The sequence below is a fragment of the Hyperolius riggenbachi genome, chromosome 1 (genome assembly GCF_040937935.1).
Source record: "Hyperolius riggenbachi isolate aHypRig1 chromosome 1, aHypRig1.pri, whole genome shotgun sequence".
NCBI lineage: Eukaryota > Metazoa > Chordata > Amphibia > Anura > Hyperoliidae > Hyperolius > Hyperolius riggenbachi.
In genome coordinates, this window is record NC_090646.1 from 364,998,650 (window position 1) to 365,014,241 (window position 15,592).

The window sequence follows — 15,592 nt, forward strand, 5'->3', positions numbered from 1 at the left end:
CTCCCAGTGTTTGAACAAATATAACAAATGTGTTTACTTCTATCATGTATTACCAGACAGGGATTCACCCATGTAAGATCATTTTTTTTGCAGAATAGTATATTGTTCCGTAAGGTCGTATGTATTTATGCATATGACTTCCTGTACACCAAAAGAATAGTTCATACATGAAAGCCTTATATCAGGCACACATATTTTTCCTAGAACTGTACAGGCACTCAATTGCTGAGCTTCTTTTATAGATCTATAAGCTTTCAGTTAGTTATATCAGATGTCATGGAAAACGTACATAGTCTCAATGGCAAACCTTGAGTTGGAGGGCAGTGCAGTTGTTTCACTTTATTTTTCTCTAAATCCAGTATGATTAAAAAACATCAGCTATTTGACAGTGTATTATTAGTACTGAACTAGTATTTCTGATCTCTTATGAGGAGATTATGGTTCACTGGTAGCATATGAATGATGTATGTCAGGAAGCATTGATAGTCAGAGCCCTGTGAAATATGTGATCCCAAGCCAAAAATGCAATTTATTTTAATGGGGTCATCCCACAAATGGCTTTAAACATTTATTTCCTCTGCAGTATTTCTTGGTTGAAGGATAGATTTCCAGCAGAGGCTGTAACACCGAACAGCATTGATCTTTCTGACCTGGGGTTTTCAAGCATATTCTCTTCATCTCTTGTATGGATGTCAGGTGGATTGAAGCAATCAAAGAGACATTAGAAATTACTGGGATCCTAAAGGCTATAATTTTGGTTCACATGCCAGATGTAGAACACTGCAAGATTAGATTTGTGCAAAAAGAAAAAAATGCAAAGGGCCTAAAACAATATCAAACACAGTATCTTAGTCTTTACTTGAAGATAAGATTTCATTAGCAGCCTTTTGTTTCATTTTCTTCAGTTATTGTACCTTTTCTTGAAACATATGGTAACTTGCTAGGTTCAGAGACTCATTGGAAGCTAGTGCTGGTGAGAGTTAGCTCAACTCATTTGGCAATACAGTGCAAATTTTCACATGAATTTGTTGTGCATGCACACATGTGTGATAGCATTGTGATCGTACCCAAATATTGATTATAAAGGGGACATTTACTCCCCCACTATTGCTATGAGTGGCTCCCATCACCACTCTGGCCAGTCCCAAATACATTGCGCAGTGGGGAAGCCGCCCCTCGTCACTGATGGGCGCGTCACTCTGTCGGTAGTGGATGCGCAGGAGAACTCAGCGCCCGTTATACTGACTGGGTAAGCGTTTTTAAATATCAGTGACTTTTATGCACCAGTCAGATCTTTAGATTAGTTCCCCATCAGGTCCGCACGGTAACTCCGCCGACGTGAGTGAGCGCTGATTGGCGCTGCACGTGGGGTGTTGATTATTTAAAGAGGTGGTGTATGTGTTTTACTTGTCACGGCTATATGCAATTTGAAAAAGGGCATTCCTGCCCGAAACAGCAGTCTGTAATTGCTGCCATTCTATTAAAAGAGCATTAATTATCATCAGTGGTGCTGACCCATTTGTGTGCACATCTGGAGTGTACCCCTGGAGGTGCTGGGGTAGGGGTCGAGCACGCCACATTATTCATCGGGTGCTCCTTTGCTGCTATACAATATCACTAATGTAGTACAGGTCAGATGTCTCCAACAATGTATCTTCACCCACCAGTCTCACAAGATCTCCTTTCCTTCCTTCAGTACAGAGTATTATGCAACAGGAAGTGTACTAGAGCGAGTGTATGGCAACTACCTCTCCTGGTTCCAGTCACTGTGTCTCTTTTCTTTAGCCACTGTAAATATACAAGGTACTGTATATCGTTTACCCGTATATCTTTGAATATAAGTCGACCACATGTATAAGCGGACCACAATATTCGACCCTCTTAGCCAAATTTCTGCGCAGGGTGAAACCAAAAGAGCTCGCCCTGCTGATAGTATGGAGTAGCTTTTACTGCTTTATTGCCACAACTTGGAGGAGGGGCATAATTCAGGCATTGGTTATTGCTGGCGGACAAATTACCTCGTTTTTTTTCTTCATTTGAGCTTCAGCAATCACCAGTGCCTTAATTAGTCACTGAGTGCCACTATAGCCATAATTCACTTACAGCCTATGGCAGCATCTAAATCGTTGGTGCAGCTCTGTGCCGAAAATTAGCCGCCTCCCCTCTGCATTAATAGTTACATACTGAGGACTTTCATCACTACTCAGACCCTCTCTCCCACCTACGATACTTATTGTATACATTGTTTCCCACCTTTCCAACTGGAAGTTGGATTGGACAGGATATTTTTGTATTATATCATTTTCTACTGAATATATATGTACATTTGAAATTTGCTCCTTTTTTTTCTATTGTGCAGCACTGTTCATATCTTGGCACTTAATAAAGTATGGTAATAATCATACATTTGATACAAATTATATGCAAATTATACACTGATATATATGTTAAAGAAAAATATGTTAAACCAATTGTAAAATGTTCAAAAATAGTTTGTACATAAAGGTTTCACCTCACATAAAAAGTAGAAAGAGAAAATAACTATTATTATCCAATATGAACTTTGCTGACTGGCAAGTATCTCTCACTATAGAGGCTGGACTGCTTCTGTGTCTGCTGGACACTAAGGCCTGGTGCACACCAAAACCCGCTAGCAGATCCGCAAAATGCTAGCAGATTTTGAAACGCTTTTTCTTATTTTTCTGTAGCGTTTCAGCTAGCATTTTGCGGTTTTGTAAAGCGTTTTTGGTGTAGTACATTATATATATTGTTACAGTAAAGCTGTTACTGAACAGCTTCTGTAACAAAAACGCCTGCAAAACCGCTCTGATCTAGCGTTTTTCAGAGCGGTTTGCGTTTTTCCTATTCTTTACATTGGAGGCAGAAACGCATCCGCAATCCAAAAAATGCCTCACTCTGGGAGTATGCGTTTCAGCAAAACGCCTCCCGCTCTGGTGTGAACCACCCCATTAAGATACATTGACCAAGCGTATCCGCAGCCGCAAGCGGCTGCAGAAACGCTCAGTGAGCCGCTCGGTGTGCCCCAGCCCTATCATGGAATTGCATCCCTATTATGCTTTCTGCTGATGGCTATCATTGCTTTACATGGAACTGCACTTTTACTATGCTTCTTGCTGATGGCTAACCCTGCTTTATGTCATACAGGCAGAAATCTATAGATGCCTGATCATTATATCTGCTGGGGCTGTGCTGTTACACTGCATTGATACAAACAGTATACGATTCGCTGAGTTCAGTTTGAAGATTGCCGTTGAACACTTCACTCCAGTTATGTGCTGGTGTCCTGCTAACAAAAATGGATCCATCTGTGTCTCTTTGCTCCCATAGCTTATGTGCATTGGGATTTTTATCTTGAATCAGTGAATTAGTCACTGGATTGTTGGAATATCACTCTATAGTGGCCCCAGAGGGCCTATCTTTTGCAATTATTGGAGGTTTAGACTCAACAGAGGCGGTTTTTGCAGGGCGTTTGGGGTCCAGGAGAGGGAGGTTGTTGGGGGTGCAGGGTGGGCACAATTTTTATGATGTCTTTTTATTAATGCTATATATATGTGGATTAATAAAGTATTTTTTGATATAGTAATTAATTACTTTTTGTGATTTGTGCTCAACCGGGTCATACCCACTCTTACTTCTATCTCACCATTTTCTGACACCTTTTAGGTGACGTGTTTTAACATTTTTTGCCATAATTATAGTAATAATTGGGTGCAGTGAATTGGATAAAGAAAGAAAATTAAATTGATTGCTGCCAGCTCCTTGGGCTTTGAGCTGCACATTTGTAAGTCATGACAATTTGCACACTTGAGTTGAGCACATCTAAAGCTTATCAGAGATAGGCATGATAACTGTGATGTGGCATACATAAACAACCTTAGTTATCTTGCTATGAAGTTGAGTGTGTGCACATAAAGAATGTGGAATGATCAATGTTAACAAGCTGTTACTTATAGTGTTTCTTCAGGCAAAAGGTTTATTACAGCTTTTTAATATTAGACTTTAAGGCATAATCTTCTGAGCCATGCCTGGAAACTGGGTCTGCTCCCACACAATCAATAGGTTTTGTTATCACAGAGAAGCAGAAAAGTCTTTCTTACCTGATACTCAAGATCCCCATAGCCACAGATTTCTGAACTATAGCTCACTTTGTCTTTAGAAAGAAAAAGAGTAGCTCTTACCTATCATGTAAAAGGTTATAAAAGTTATTTATCCCCTTATTACACACGTAGGCTGGTATAGGTATAATTTGCTACCCAGAAGGCATGGGGCTCTGCACCCTGAGCTATACCAACCAGGTGATAAGGGGCTATAGCTGTAACAGTTTCATTTCCTGACCCTTTGGGTCTTGCATCAACAACATGCCATATTGAATGTGTACGTTATTTGATCCTTCTGCTGCAGCTCATAAATAATAATGGCAAATATGTCTGGCAGCAGCAGCAATTATATACTGTAATTACTTGTCAATAGCAGAAGTGCATTTGCTAACTTCATTTAAGGGACACTGCTTTATATCTATTGTCTGGGTAATGAACAGTAATTCAGAGTAAGCTAAACTCCAAATAGTAGCTTCTGCACCAGTCCCACTCCTTCTCTGTCTGATTGCCAGATGAAAGTGAGGAATGGGAGACAGAGGAAAAAAACGCCTTAAATCTCCAGAGCAGCATCATTTAAATTCATGAGTGTGTGCAATCCCTCAGGGGAGGGTGATGTATTTGCGTGACTTTGTGGTGCATGGAGACAACTTGATATATGTTTCTACATTCTGCTTGACATTCAGCAACATGACTCTGCAATAGTCCTAACAACGCATTAGGGTACCATCTTTACATTTACTTTTGTATACAGTACATTTGTAGTTGTGTGAGTGTCTTTTCATTTTTTAAAAGATTCTAATAAATTTGTTGGCTTTTACTAGGCTGGTCTCCTCCCACTCTGCCTGTCAGGGTCTTGGTCCTGATATGAATTGTTTTAGTGTATGAGGTAAATCCGCTTTTGTTTCACTTCATATTTCAGTAAATCAAGAAGACTGTCTGTATAATATACAGCTGTCTCTTTGAGTTTCACTTTTTTGTTAAAATTTAGCATAATTACAAATGCTGTAAAACTGTGAATGGCAAGGCAAATCACATGAATATAAAATTGTAGACTTAGCACATGTAGATGCATAAGCAACAACAGATTTGCAAAGGACAGCATGATTTTTAGAACAGTAATGAATATGCCTCGGTATAAGATGCAGTTAGAAGCCTTAAAGAAAGTGAAAAAAAAAGCTTAGTGAAGGCTTTTTCTACATGAATATTTCTAGGGAGTCACTGAATATTGCCATTATTATTTGTAAATAAACTCACAGAAATGATGTAGTTAAGGTAGCGTGTGCTCTGTTCTTTTCTCCACTAAAACAGTTTTTCATTTAGAAAAGTCTGTTATAGCTTAGATTGCATTTATTCAAATGGCAAGTTTGGAGTAAGACAATTTGTAAATATAGTCCATTTGTTAACAGCAATTACATTACTAGCTCATTTTTTTTAAACTTGCTCTTAAAGCCCATGTCAGTAGCATAACGATGGGGGGGGGGGGGGCGTTGCTGGGGTTATGGAGGATGCTCCCCCTCCCTCTTTTGCAAAGTAAGTGCAGAGGAGCAGTGTAGTGTTTACCTGATCCAGCACTGTGTCTGGTTTCCTCTTTTTCCCAGTAATTACTCACTCTGTGCAGCATATCCGGCATCATTTCGCAAGGCAACCATGAAACAGAAGCAGTCACAGTGACCTTTGCTCTGGCTGCCACTGTACCAAATCCTCCCCCTCCCACAAACCCTAGGCTGCATTTTAGAAACCTATTTATTTCTCTCACACTGCTTTGTTTCTTCCCCTTACTTCCCCTTACCACATCAGTGGAATCCCCCTCCCACCACTCAGTACACTGGGTAGAAGGTCAGTGAATGTGAAAACCTTGGAGGGAAACTCATGTGCACTTCAATCCCTTCCCAGAAGTGACAGTGGGATGCAGTCACTGAAGCCTCCAGAAGATAACCAATGTCTATTTCAAAGCCTCAATGTGACATGATTGCTGAACTTTTGAAGGTCTCTGTACGCATTGAGTGCTTGGTGGGTGGTGGCAGCCTGCACTTAGTTTGGGTGACGCCAAAAAATGTAAAGTGGAAATAAGCGTAATCCTATTATTTATGGGTTTAATTAGCAAAACAAACATCTAATGTGGGTGGCTTATCAATTAACAAAAAATAGGAAAATATCAGAATACTTGTTGTTATAGTCCTAATTGGTAGATTCCCCAGGAATGCAAAGAGGAGCAATTATGTGGGAAATGCATGTTTCATGAAGGTGGTTTGTACTATCCTAGCATAAACTTGTATTGTATTTCTTTAGTTTGATCAATCATCCAGAACAATATACACCAACATTTAAAGTATTTTCAGTATGAGGTAACGTAGAGACAGGGATACAGAAATTGTTTGCCCCTTCTTGATTTTGTACATTTTTGCTAAATCATAACACTTATTTGTTTCTTATCAGTTGAATACAAAATACAAACAAGTGAATGCCATACAAAAAAAAATGCAAAACAGTAACTACCCCCTAAACTTAGTACTTGGTTGATACACCTCTAACAGCAACAATTGCAGTCACATGCTTCCAGAAAGAGATCAGAACATATTGCTGTGAAGCAACATTGTCCCACTCTTCTCCACATAATTAAAAATTCAGGAGGATTTTTGACTATGAACTGGCCATGCAAGGTCCCAACACAACATCTCAGTTGAGGCCAAAACCTTATAGTTCCATTCCAGGATCAAATGTTTTCCTTGATGTGTGTAGCCACTCAGTTGCTGAGCTTTCTTTTTGTCTATATATAAACTAATTGATTATATCTAGTGTAAAATATTTAAAAAATAAAGTGGATTGCCAGCCCCTATGCACCTACACCTTGAAATAGAAAATAACTTCAAAATATAGAGTAAAGAGTAATCCAGGAGCAACTCGCCATGTGTAACTTCCATGACCATCCTCCACACCACCTTTACTACTCCTTGGTTGATAAGTATTGCTGTTTGAATGTCTTTTGCCATTGATGTTTTACTGGAAGAAGCTCATTAAAGTTTGAAGTTTTATTGAAGTTACACATGGCGAGTTGCTCCTGGATTACGCTTTACTCTATATTTTGAAGTTATGAATATGAACTGTTTTCATCTGGATGTTGCACCGCTATAACAAAGTGAATGGTATTATTGTAAGGCATTGGTGTGCACTCGCTCTTTTACTCTTATTGACCCCTTGAAATAGAAAACCAGGCAACTCGTAGTGTGTATGCGCTGAGCGCTCCTGGCCATATGAGTGCGATCAATGAAGCATGTCGCCGGGCCTATTCATTGTGCACTGCTGAGGATCTGACCGACCCAGAACCATGAGTACATGGCATTTCAGCGCCGGGCAGTTCCGCGCAGGGAGTGCCAAATGACAGCTCTCCATGCTGCAGCTAAACTCTTAGGTGGCGTTAAATACTATTCCCCCTCCCAGTTGTCACAACGCAGAAGGATATGTAATTCAGGGTGTGGCAGCAGTCAGAGCCCCGAATTAGCGATATGCGGGGCGCCCGGCATAGCATTGCTTCTATGATGGCACCCAGTATTGGTGCACAGCGCTCAGCCCAATTTCTTTCTCAAAGTTAAAATTGCCTTTCGATTGTAAGAGGGGAGGATTCTAGCATGATCCAACTTGATCATGCATCCCCTTCATTGGTTAACCTTCCTGCAGATTTACTTGTACTTGAACTAAGTGGTCACTAAGACTTAAACGCCATTGCATGATATTTCATCCTGTACCTTGTTTTCTGTATTCCAATGTATCTATTGTTCAGTGCTGAGTAATATGTTGGCACTTTAAAACTCAATAAATAATAATAATAATAATCTTTTTTACAAACTTGCAGGAGGCAAATCACTAGCAATGCAGCTCATCTCTCCTCAAGCTTGCAATTTAAAAAGGGGCTAAGTTTTGGGGGCTGCAGAGGAGCTTGCCTAAGGATGCAAGGGATCTGACTCTTGGTCAACCTGTGCTGTCAATTCCTGCTTATTCTTTCAGTGGGGACACATAATTTATTCTCTATCTGTCTAATTAGTCAGCAAGATCATATGATGTTCCCTGCTTCAAGTGACACAACCCAACCAGTTTGAAGATGGCATCTGGAGTAGGAACATCCCTGCACATCACAGCAGTGTTCTTCCAATATAAAAGGACATTGGTCTTTTATAAATGGGCAATAATGCTTTTGGTATCTGATGTGATGTGTAACAATGCTTTAAAGTAGTTATTTATTGTATTTTTGCAATCAGGCTTGTAAGATTCAAAGGAGGTACATTCAAATGTAGAAGGATGCTCTAGATGTGAGGATGTGAACTAATGTATGTTCAGGAAATGATGGCACTCAAAATTAGCAACCTCATAAATACTAATTAAAGTTTTAAATAATTTGATTTTTAATTCCTATGTAAATGAGAAAAGAGGATGACAACATTCCCTTTACTACTTATTCCTTTCCATCCCCAGCCTATCCCCCTATCTCCACAGCCAGATAGACAACTCTGTATGCACATAATACTAACCTTCCTCATTTACTTTATAGGTGCTACAAAAGACATGGGCAAAATGCTTGGGGGGGATGAAGAGAAAGATCCAGATGCCCAAAAGAAAATGGAGGAACAACAGGAAGCTCTTCGACAACAAGAAGAGGAGAGGAAAGCAAAATATGCAAAGATGGAGGCTGAGAGAGAAACTATGAGGCAAGGAATCCGAGATAAGGTATGTCAGCTTCAAATTATTTTGTGGAAACAGCTACTGGGTCCCAGGTCACTCCACATAGCACTGTTGGATGTCCTTGACTTATATGCCAGATGTAGTCAGTGTCTTTAAATTTGAGGCCTGGATCAATGTTGGCCGCACTTTAAAAAGAGGCAAGACTGATACCGCCTGTGGAAACAGATGAGGAATACATTTGAAACATGGAACTCCATGCCACTGCCTTGCAAGGATAGAGCCACAAGCCTGAAGTTCAGCTTACAGCTAATAGTAGCCATTATGGCTGCTGGCTGCAATAAGATTCATGGGTGCAGGCGTAACTCAGCACTTATCTCCCCGGCTGTTTTCCCATTGAGAAACCATTAATTGCCCCTAGGGAAACACCCAAGAAATATATTGGACCACTGGGTATCATACATACAATTCTTGTAGGAGAGCTGGCAGGCACTCAGGTAAGTTGCAATGGGCTGGCTGTGTACACCCAAACAACCATGTGCTCAAGACCGTAGATAAAGTCTATACAGAAATATCAGAGAAGCAGAAAATGTCTGGCACTATGGTTTTAATCATAGCCAAAAGTGAACATCAAAATGCAAAATGTAGTATCAAAATGTAACAGCAAAAATCGTGCTTCATTGCAAATTGTCAAATAGTGTGTAGGCAGTGAGATATTCGTGGCGATAACTGGGTGTAGGAGAGGCAGCAGGTGTGGGCGCCAATGGGTGCACGGTGCCCATTGGCACCCATTGGCGCTCACACCTGTTGCCTCTCCTACACCCAGGTATCGCCACAAATATCTCACTGCCTACACACTATTTGCCAATTTGCAATGAAGCATGATTTTTGCTGTTACATTTTGATACTACATTTTGCATTTTGATGTTCACTTTTGGCTATGATTAAAACCATCGTGCCAGGCATTTTCTGCTCCTCTGATATTTCTGTATCATACATGCAGCAGGCATCAGGGGAGATTGTTTAGGGTCAAAATTATCAAAAGGTAGAAAGCTATTGCAAGCAGCATCTCAAGCAGGGTGAATGCCTCCTAAACTTGCACTTGTCCAAAGCGCCTATTTTGGCACCTCCAAGCTCCTGGTAATTTAGGTGCTGTATAGGCTGCAATGTTAATTGTGGCTGTATAATTTGGGTGCCGGAGGAGCAGGCTATACATGAAATTTGCCAGCAACAAATAATGGCAGAGGGTGGTGCAGATATTAGCAGAGGGACACTTAAGTGGTGAAGATTGTGTTGGGGGCTGGTTAGTGCTAGGAATAGGTAGAGGGAAGGTTAGTGTGAGAAGAAGATTAGGTAAAGTGATATTAAAATAACTGGTAATTTTACCAATGTCCGGCTTCACCCAGCGCCCAAATTTGCAGATGCCCTTTTCAGCGCACACATGTACTTGTCTGTTGTAGTGTCCATTCTGCATTTTCCAGCTCTTAGCATGAGCATTTGTTTTGGAATTTGGATTGTGATTCCAGATGCTGTGTGATCATTAGAACCAAATTTGGTATAAACGTCATTCACCAAGGGACAGTGGAGATGACGTAGTGGAGGGTTTGTGGCACAAATTGGGCCAATAAAGTGCACATCCTGCATCAAATAAGCAGAGAAATCTCTGCTTCTGTTTCTGTTACTCAGTAGATGGCATATTGCTATATTTTACTGACTGGACATTATCTCCCGTGTTTGATGATATTGCAAACACATACTTCTGTGTATGGTCACGTCTTCTCATTGCATGTCACAAAGTTCAGCTAGTTTTAAATTACAGTGAACAGATGGCACTGGTACAATTAAGATTCTTTTAATGACTAGAAGATATAAATGATGTCTATTAAAAATGATGTGACTATAATAAAGGCGATAGTAAGATCTATGAATACCTTTGTCTCAATGGTTACTCCAGAGGCTTCATCCACTCTGAATTTAATCACGAATACATGTATGAATGACGCTGATGATTTAGCAGGGGCCTCCAGGAATATTATGGATGGGTATATTAATCATGGTAAGAAGAATGAAGGTCTTGTCATATTCCAGATGATTCCTCCTTAGACAACACTATTTAAGGTTTTATTTTGAAACATTGAAGGCTATAGTAATGAACAGCTCAATGCCAAATGAAGAAAGGTGTTATCAACGTGAATGAGTGGGTGATACTGGGTAATACTGAAGTTATGGTTCACAACTGTCCCTGAGATGAGGAGAAATGCATACCTCCCATCACTGTATATTATTTTAGATACTTTCAGTCTTATTTTGTTAAATTACTTAGCATTTGCTATGCTTATCAGTATGCTTTATTTATGCATCATATGGCACACTACTAATATTCTAGTTATAGACTGGGAGTAACCTAATATTAACTAGCCCTCTCGCCTTGTGTATCATACTTGACTGTGTGCACTTTACCCAGAATTTGGAACTGGTAATTTTTACCACTACCACTACAGTTTATGATATGGCATTGAACTACTATCTGCATTGTGTTGTGTATCTTATTGCTATTACCTGTATTGTTGTATCTATGGTCTGTTACCTGTATTGTTCTGTCATACCTGTTATCATTGTCTGTAATCCTATTTATTGTACAGTGCTGCGTAATATGTTGGCGCTATATAAATCTAATAAATAATAATAATAATAATAACTAATAAGTATGCAAATCCGCACAACAAGACAAATTAGAACATTAGGAAGCAGAATTTGGAATTTTACAGTCAGCTGTAGTATATTGCCCTGTATATATACGTGGATTAAAAACATTCTATTGAATATAAAACCAATGTTAAAAAAAACCTTATAAATAAAAATGGCTGTACAATGAAGCCAAGATAAAACAAGTGGAAAATGTAAATAAGTATGCAACTATAATACAAGATATAGATTACTGATATGAAAATAACTGATGATTTAAAGTAATTTTAATGGAGTTCAACGGAATTTGTTTGAATGCTTTTTGTGGCTAACTTGAGAGCTAACTTCATCAAAGGACATGTGGACTTATGGCGGAGTCTGCCTTAGTGCCTCACATGTACTGCAGTTAGAAAAATAGTCACATCTTAATGAGAAATAAAACAAGAAAGAAGTTGAGGAAATGAGATTGAGTTGAGGGAGCGGGACATGGAAAGATCCCAGGAAAAGTGTCTGTGGGTAAAGGGGGGGGGGATGCGGGAGGCTGGGGGATGTGGAGAAAGGGGGAGTGGGAGGTATGGATGTGGTATGGAATAAGGGAACAAGGAAGGGGGTAAGGGATAGGAAAAGGGCAATAAGGCAAGGAAAATGAAGGGATGAAAGAGGGGAGAAAATAAAGGAAGGGGGAAGGGAAAAGGTGAAATGGTGCAAAAATAAGACCGTAAAAGTAGTAGAGAAAATAAAAAAGAGGAAGATGAGAGGAAAAAGAACTAAGAAATGGGAAGAAGCAGTAGAATGTAGAAAAAAAAAACAAAAGAAAAAGAGAATAAGAAAGTGTTTTGATAAGTCAATTGATAAACACAAACTAAAAAAAACAAACAAACATTACAAGCAATGAAAATAAAGCTAAAATAAATCAACATTCCAAAAAAAAAAAAAAGGAAAAAGGGGCAATTAAACAGGAAAGATAAACATATAATAATAATAATAATAATAAAAGACAAATTAGAAATATGAAAAATATGGTATATCACTGAATATAGATGGTTTAGCCGACCAGAAGATGACAAGGGTTATGAATCCAGGGCTTTCTCTGCATTTGGACTGTAGCGTAATTCTCACTGATAACTAATTACAGCCATACAACTCTTTCAAAGCAGAAAAACACTTCTGAATGCATGGAATAGATTTAAAAAAAAAACAATAGTTCAAGTTGGGAGTTCTAAATTGAAAATTATCGTTATGTTGCTGTTAAAAAAAACCAAAAAAACAAAGAAACAGTTTTTGTATACCAAAAAAAAAAAAAAGTTTTCAGCTATTATACACAAGGAACCACTGTGGGATTCTTAAGAAAGTCTTATTCTGGAGAGTGACTAAATATATAATTTTTTTATCTCATTATGTTAGTTTGCTTTATAGAATAACTTTACTAGGGAAAAAAAATCAATACAGTGCAAAGTGGAAAGTTACAAAATAGAATATAGATCAAGAGATGATTGACGCTGGCAATCCGTTTGTTCATGTTGTTTAATCCCCATAAGCCTGCTGGTCATCTACTGGCAGACATGAAAAAAAACATAAATACCACTATTCCCTCCTCTGGTCTATATATAAACACGGAGGGAGATATTGCTTGCTTGGCAGTTGGAAGGGTTTCACCCCAATATCAGTCACAGAAACGTCATGGATGATGGATTTGAGAAAAAGGTCAAGATTTCACATGGGGGGGGATATTGGCAACTGATTGGGATGAAGTTCAATCCTGAATCAAAGTTACACTTTATAGTTCAAATTCATTTGAATTTAACTTAGTTACACACAGGTACATTACACAGAACACTGGACTTTTTACATTAATCTTTACACATGAAGGAGCTCACAGACTCATATTCCTGCCACAGGCATGCTGGTACACAAAGCCTGTTTGTAGCTAAACCAATTAACCTACCAGTATCTGCCTAGACTCCAACATAAGAAAAGCATACACACTGAAGAGCAGACTGTGCTGTATCTTTGTATGAATTACAACAAGAACCTGCCACAGATATAAGAATGCTACCTTGTTTCTCTTGTTAAGCTCTAGCATGAATTTTAAGGAAATTTGAAGAGGCTTGAAATATAAGCCCTACTCCAAAAATTAGCCCTAGTTTCAAGTCATAAAAAAGTACATTGGAAAAGTGTCCAGGCAGCTACAGTATACTTATAAAAAAGTAAAATTAATTGGTAATAGAATTGGTAATGGAATGCAGCAGGTCAGGTAGACCCTTCACCACCACCCTTCACCACGGAAAGCAGGCACTCAAAAGAATGACACTTAAAAGACACCATGAGACCCAAAACAATAGGGGTTAGTAAGGAGTACAAAAAGTGGCGCCCAGTAAAACCAGTGCGTTATTGTCCCCCGCTGCCCAAAAACTGCATTTAAGAAAGCCTCTTCAGAGCCATAGTGGCTTTGAGCCTGTGAGTAAAGCAGCAGCTGTAGAAAGTGAGGTTATTTGAAATGTTTTCTCAAAACTAGACAGATACAGCATTATGAAAGCAAGATAGTGTGGGCAGATAAAAAATGCCTGAAAGACACTGTAATGATTGTGGAACTTCCTCCGTGACCAGCGCACAACGCGTGCGCTGATACGGCGGAAATCCTCCACAAGCGTATAATTGCAGGAACCCAGCAAAAGGTGCTAAGCACCCGTAGAGGGAAATTCCTGTCGGCAGATGGCGCTGAGGAGTGCAGATGAACCAATCCTCTGTACATCCACAAATGCCAGACAGGAATTGTACGAAGCGCAGAACGCAATCGCAAGGGAAGCGATTGCGAATGAGAACGAGCAAAGGGACAGGTTGTATGTGTGTGCGCCAATCTAGTCGCCACCCCGCGACAGTGCACACACAACAGCAGATACGAAACAGAAACGCAACCGCAAGAAAGGCGATTGCCAAAAGTGACACAAGGCAGATCAGAACAGAATACGAGGATAGCAAAGGCACAGCAAATCATACAATGAGGAGATATGGAAAATAACAAACGCTAACTGAACGCGAACACCGCACTCATTTGCAACAGTGCATGCATTCATGCGCGGTCTCCACGTGATAAGCACAATAGAGACAAGCACGCCTAACTAACCATCGACAGACAAACATGTAACAGAGGACGCGAGCGCTTGCTTAACGGTTACCTCACCGAGCCTCCAGCAAGTGTTCGTAGCAGACAAGACAGACACATGAAAACAGGGACAAGCGAGAGATAGGATCCACAGCACTAGCGAAAGTGGCTAGCGCGATCCAGGAAGACAGAACAGAAGGATCCACAGTACTAGCGCAGGATGCTAGTGCGATCCAGGTACAGAGTAGCAGAACAGAAGGATCCACAGCACTAGCGCTAGGCGAGTGCGATCCAGGCAGACAGAGTAGCAGAACAGAAGGATCCACAGCACTAGTGCAGGATACTAGTGCGATCCAGGGAGGCAGAACAGAAGGATCTACAGCACTAGCGGAAAGTGGCTAGCGCGATCCAAGGAGACAGAACAGAAGGATCCACAGCGCTAGCGCAAGATGCTAGTGCGATCCAAGTGAGACAGATCAGAAGAGATAGCTGGTAGCAACCGCTGCACCAGCTATACTCCAAGAACAGAGATCAGAACGATTTCCTGTCGACCACCGCTGGGACAGGACAATCGCAACAGATCATACAAAACAGATAAGCAATCCTAACTGCACTAGAGAAACCTGCCTAGCGCAGTTTCAGAAATTACTCTAAGCTGACCTTCAAACAAAGAGTAAGGCTGACACTCCTCCAGGAGTGTTTCACAGGAAGGAATCCTGATGACCAGCCAAGCATTGTGGGAAACACATAGTACTTATAGTACACGCCTCCAATGAATGTGGCCAGGCAATTTGCATGACAACGTATGCAAATTCCTCAGCAAGCACAAGCTGCAAAACTGACAGAAGCTCTTCTTTCCAGAGTTCTGCAGCATGCAAACCTAAACAATGGTCAAAAAGCTGCCTGCCTGCACAGGCAGCTGAGCAGATCATTACAGACACTTTACACAACCACATTAAAATATATAGAACATGGCATGCGGGTGACTGGCTGAGGTGCTTACAAGGCTGTTACC

At 40.1% G+C, this 15,592-nt stretch overlaps 1 protein-coding gene across 1 annotated transcript in view; it reads left to right on the forward strand.

Annotated features, from left to right (window-relative positions):
- The window catches only part of CPLX1 (complexin 1), a 258,874-nt gene that overhangs the window by 178,412 nt on the left and 64,870 nt on the right, over nt 1-15,592 (forward strand). The window contains exon 3 of the mRNA XM_068234256.1: nt 8,662-8,837. Within this exon, the coding sequence (XP_068090357.1) occupies nt 8,662-8,837 (176 nt within the window). The remainder of the gene's footprint in view (nt 1-8,661; nt 8,838-15,592) is intronic.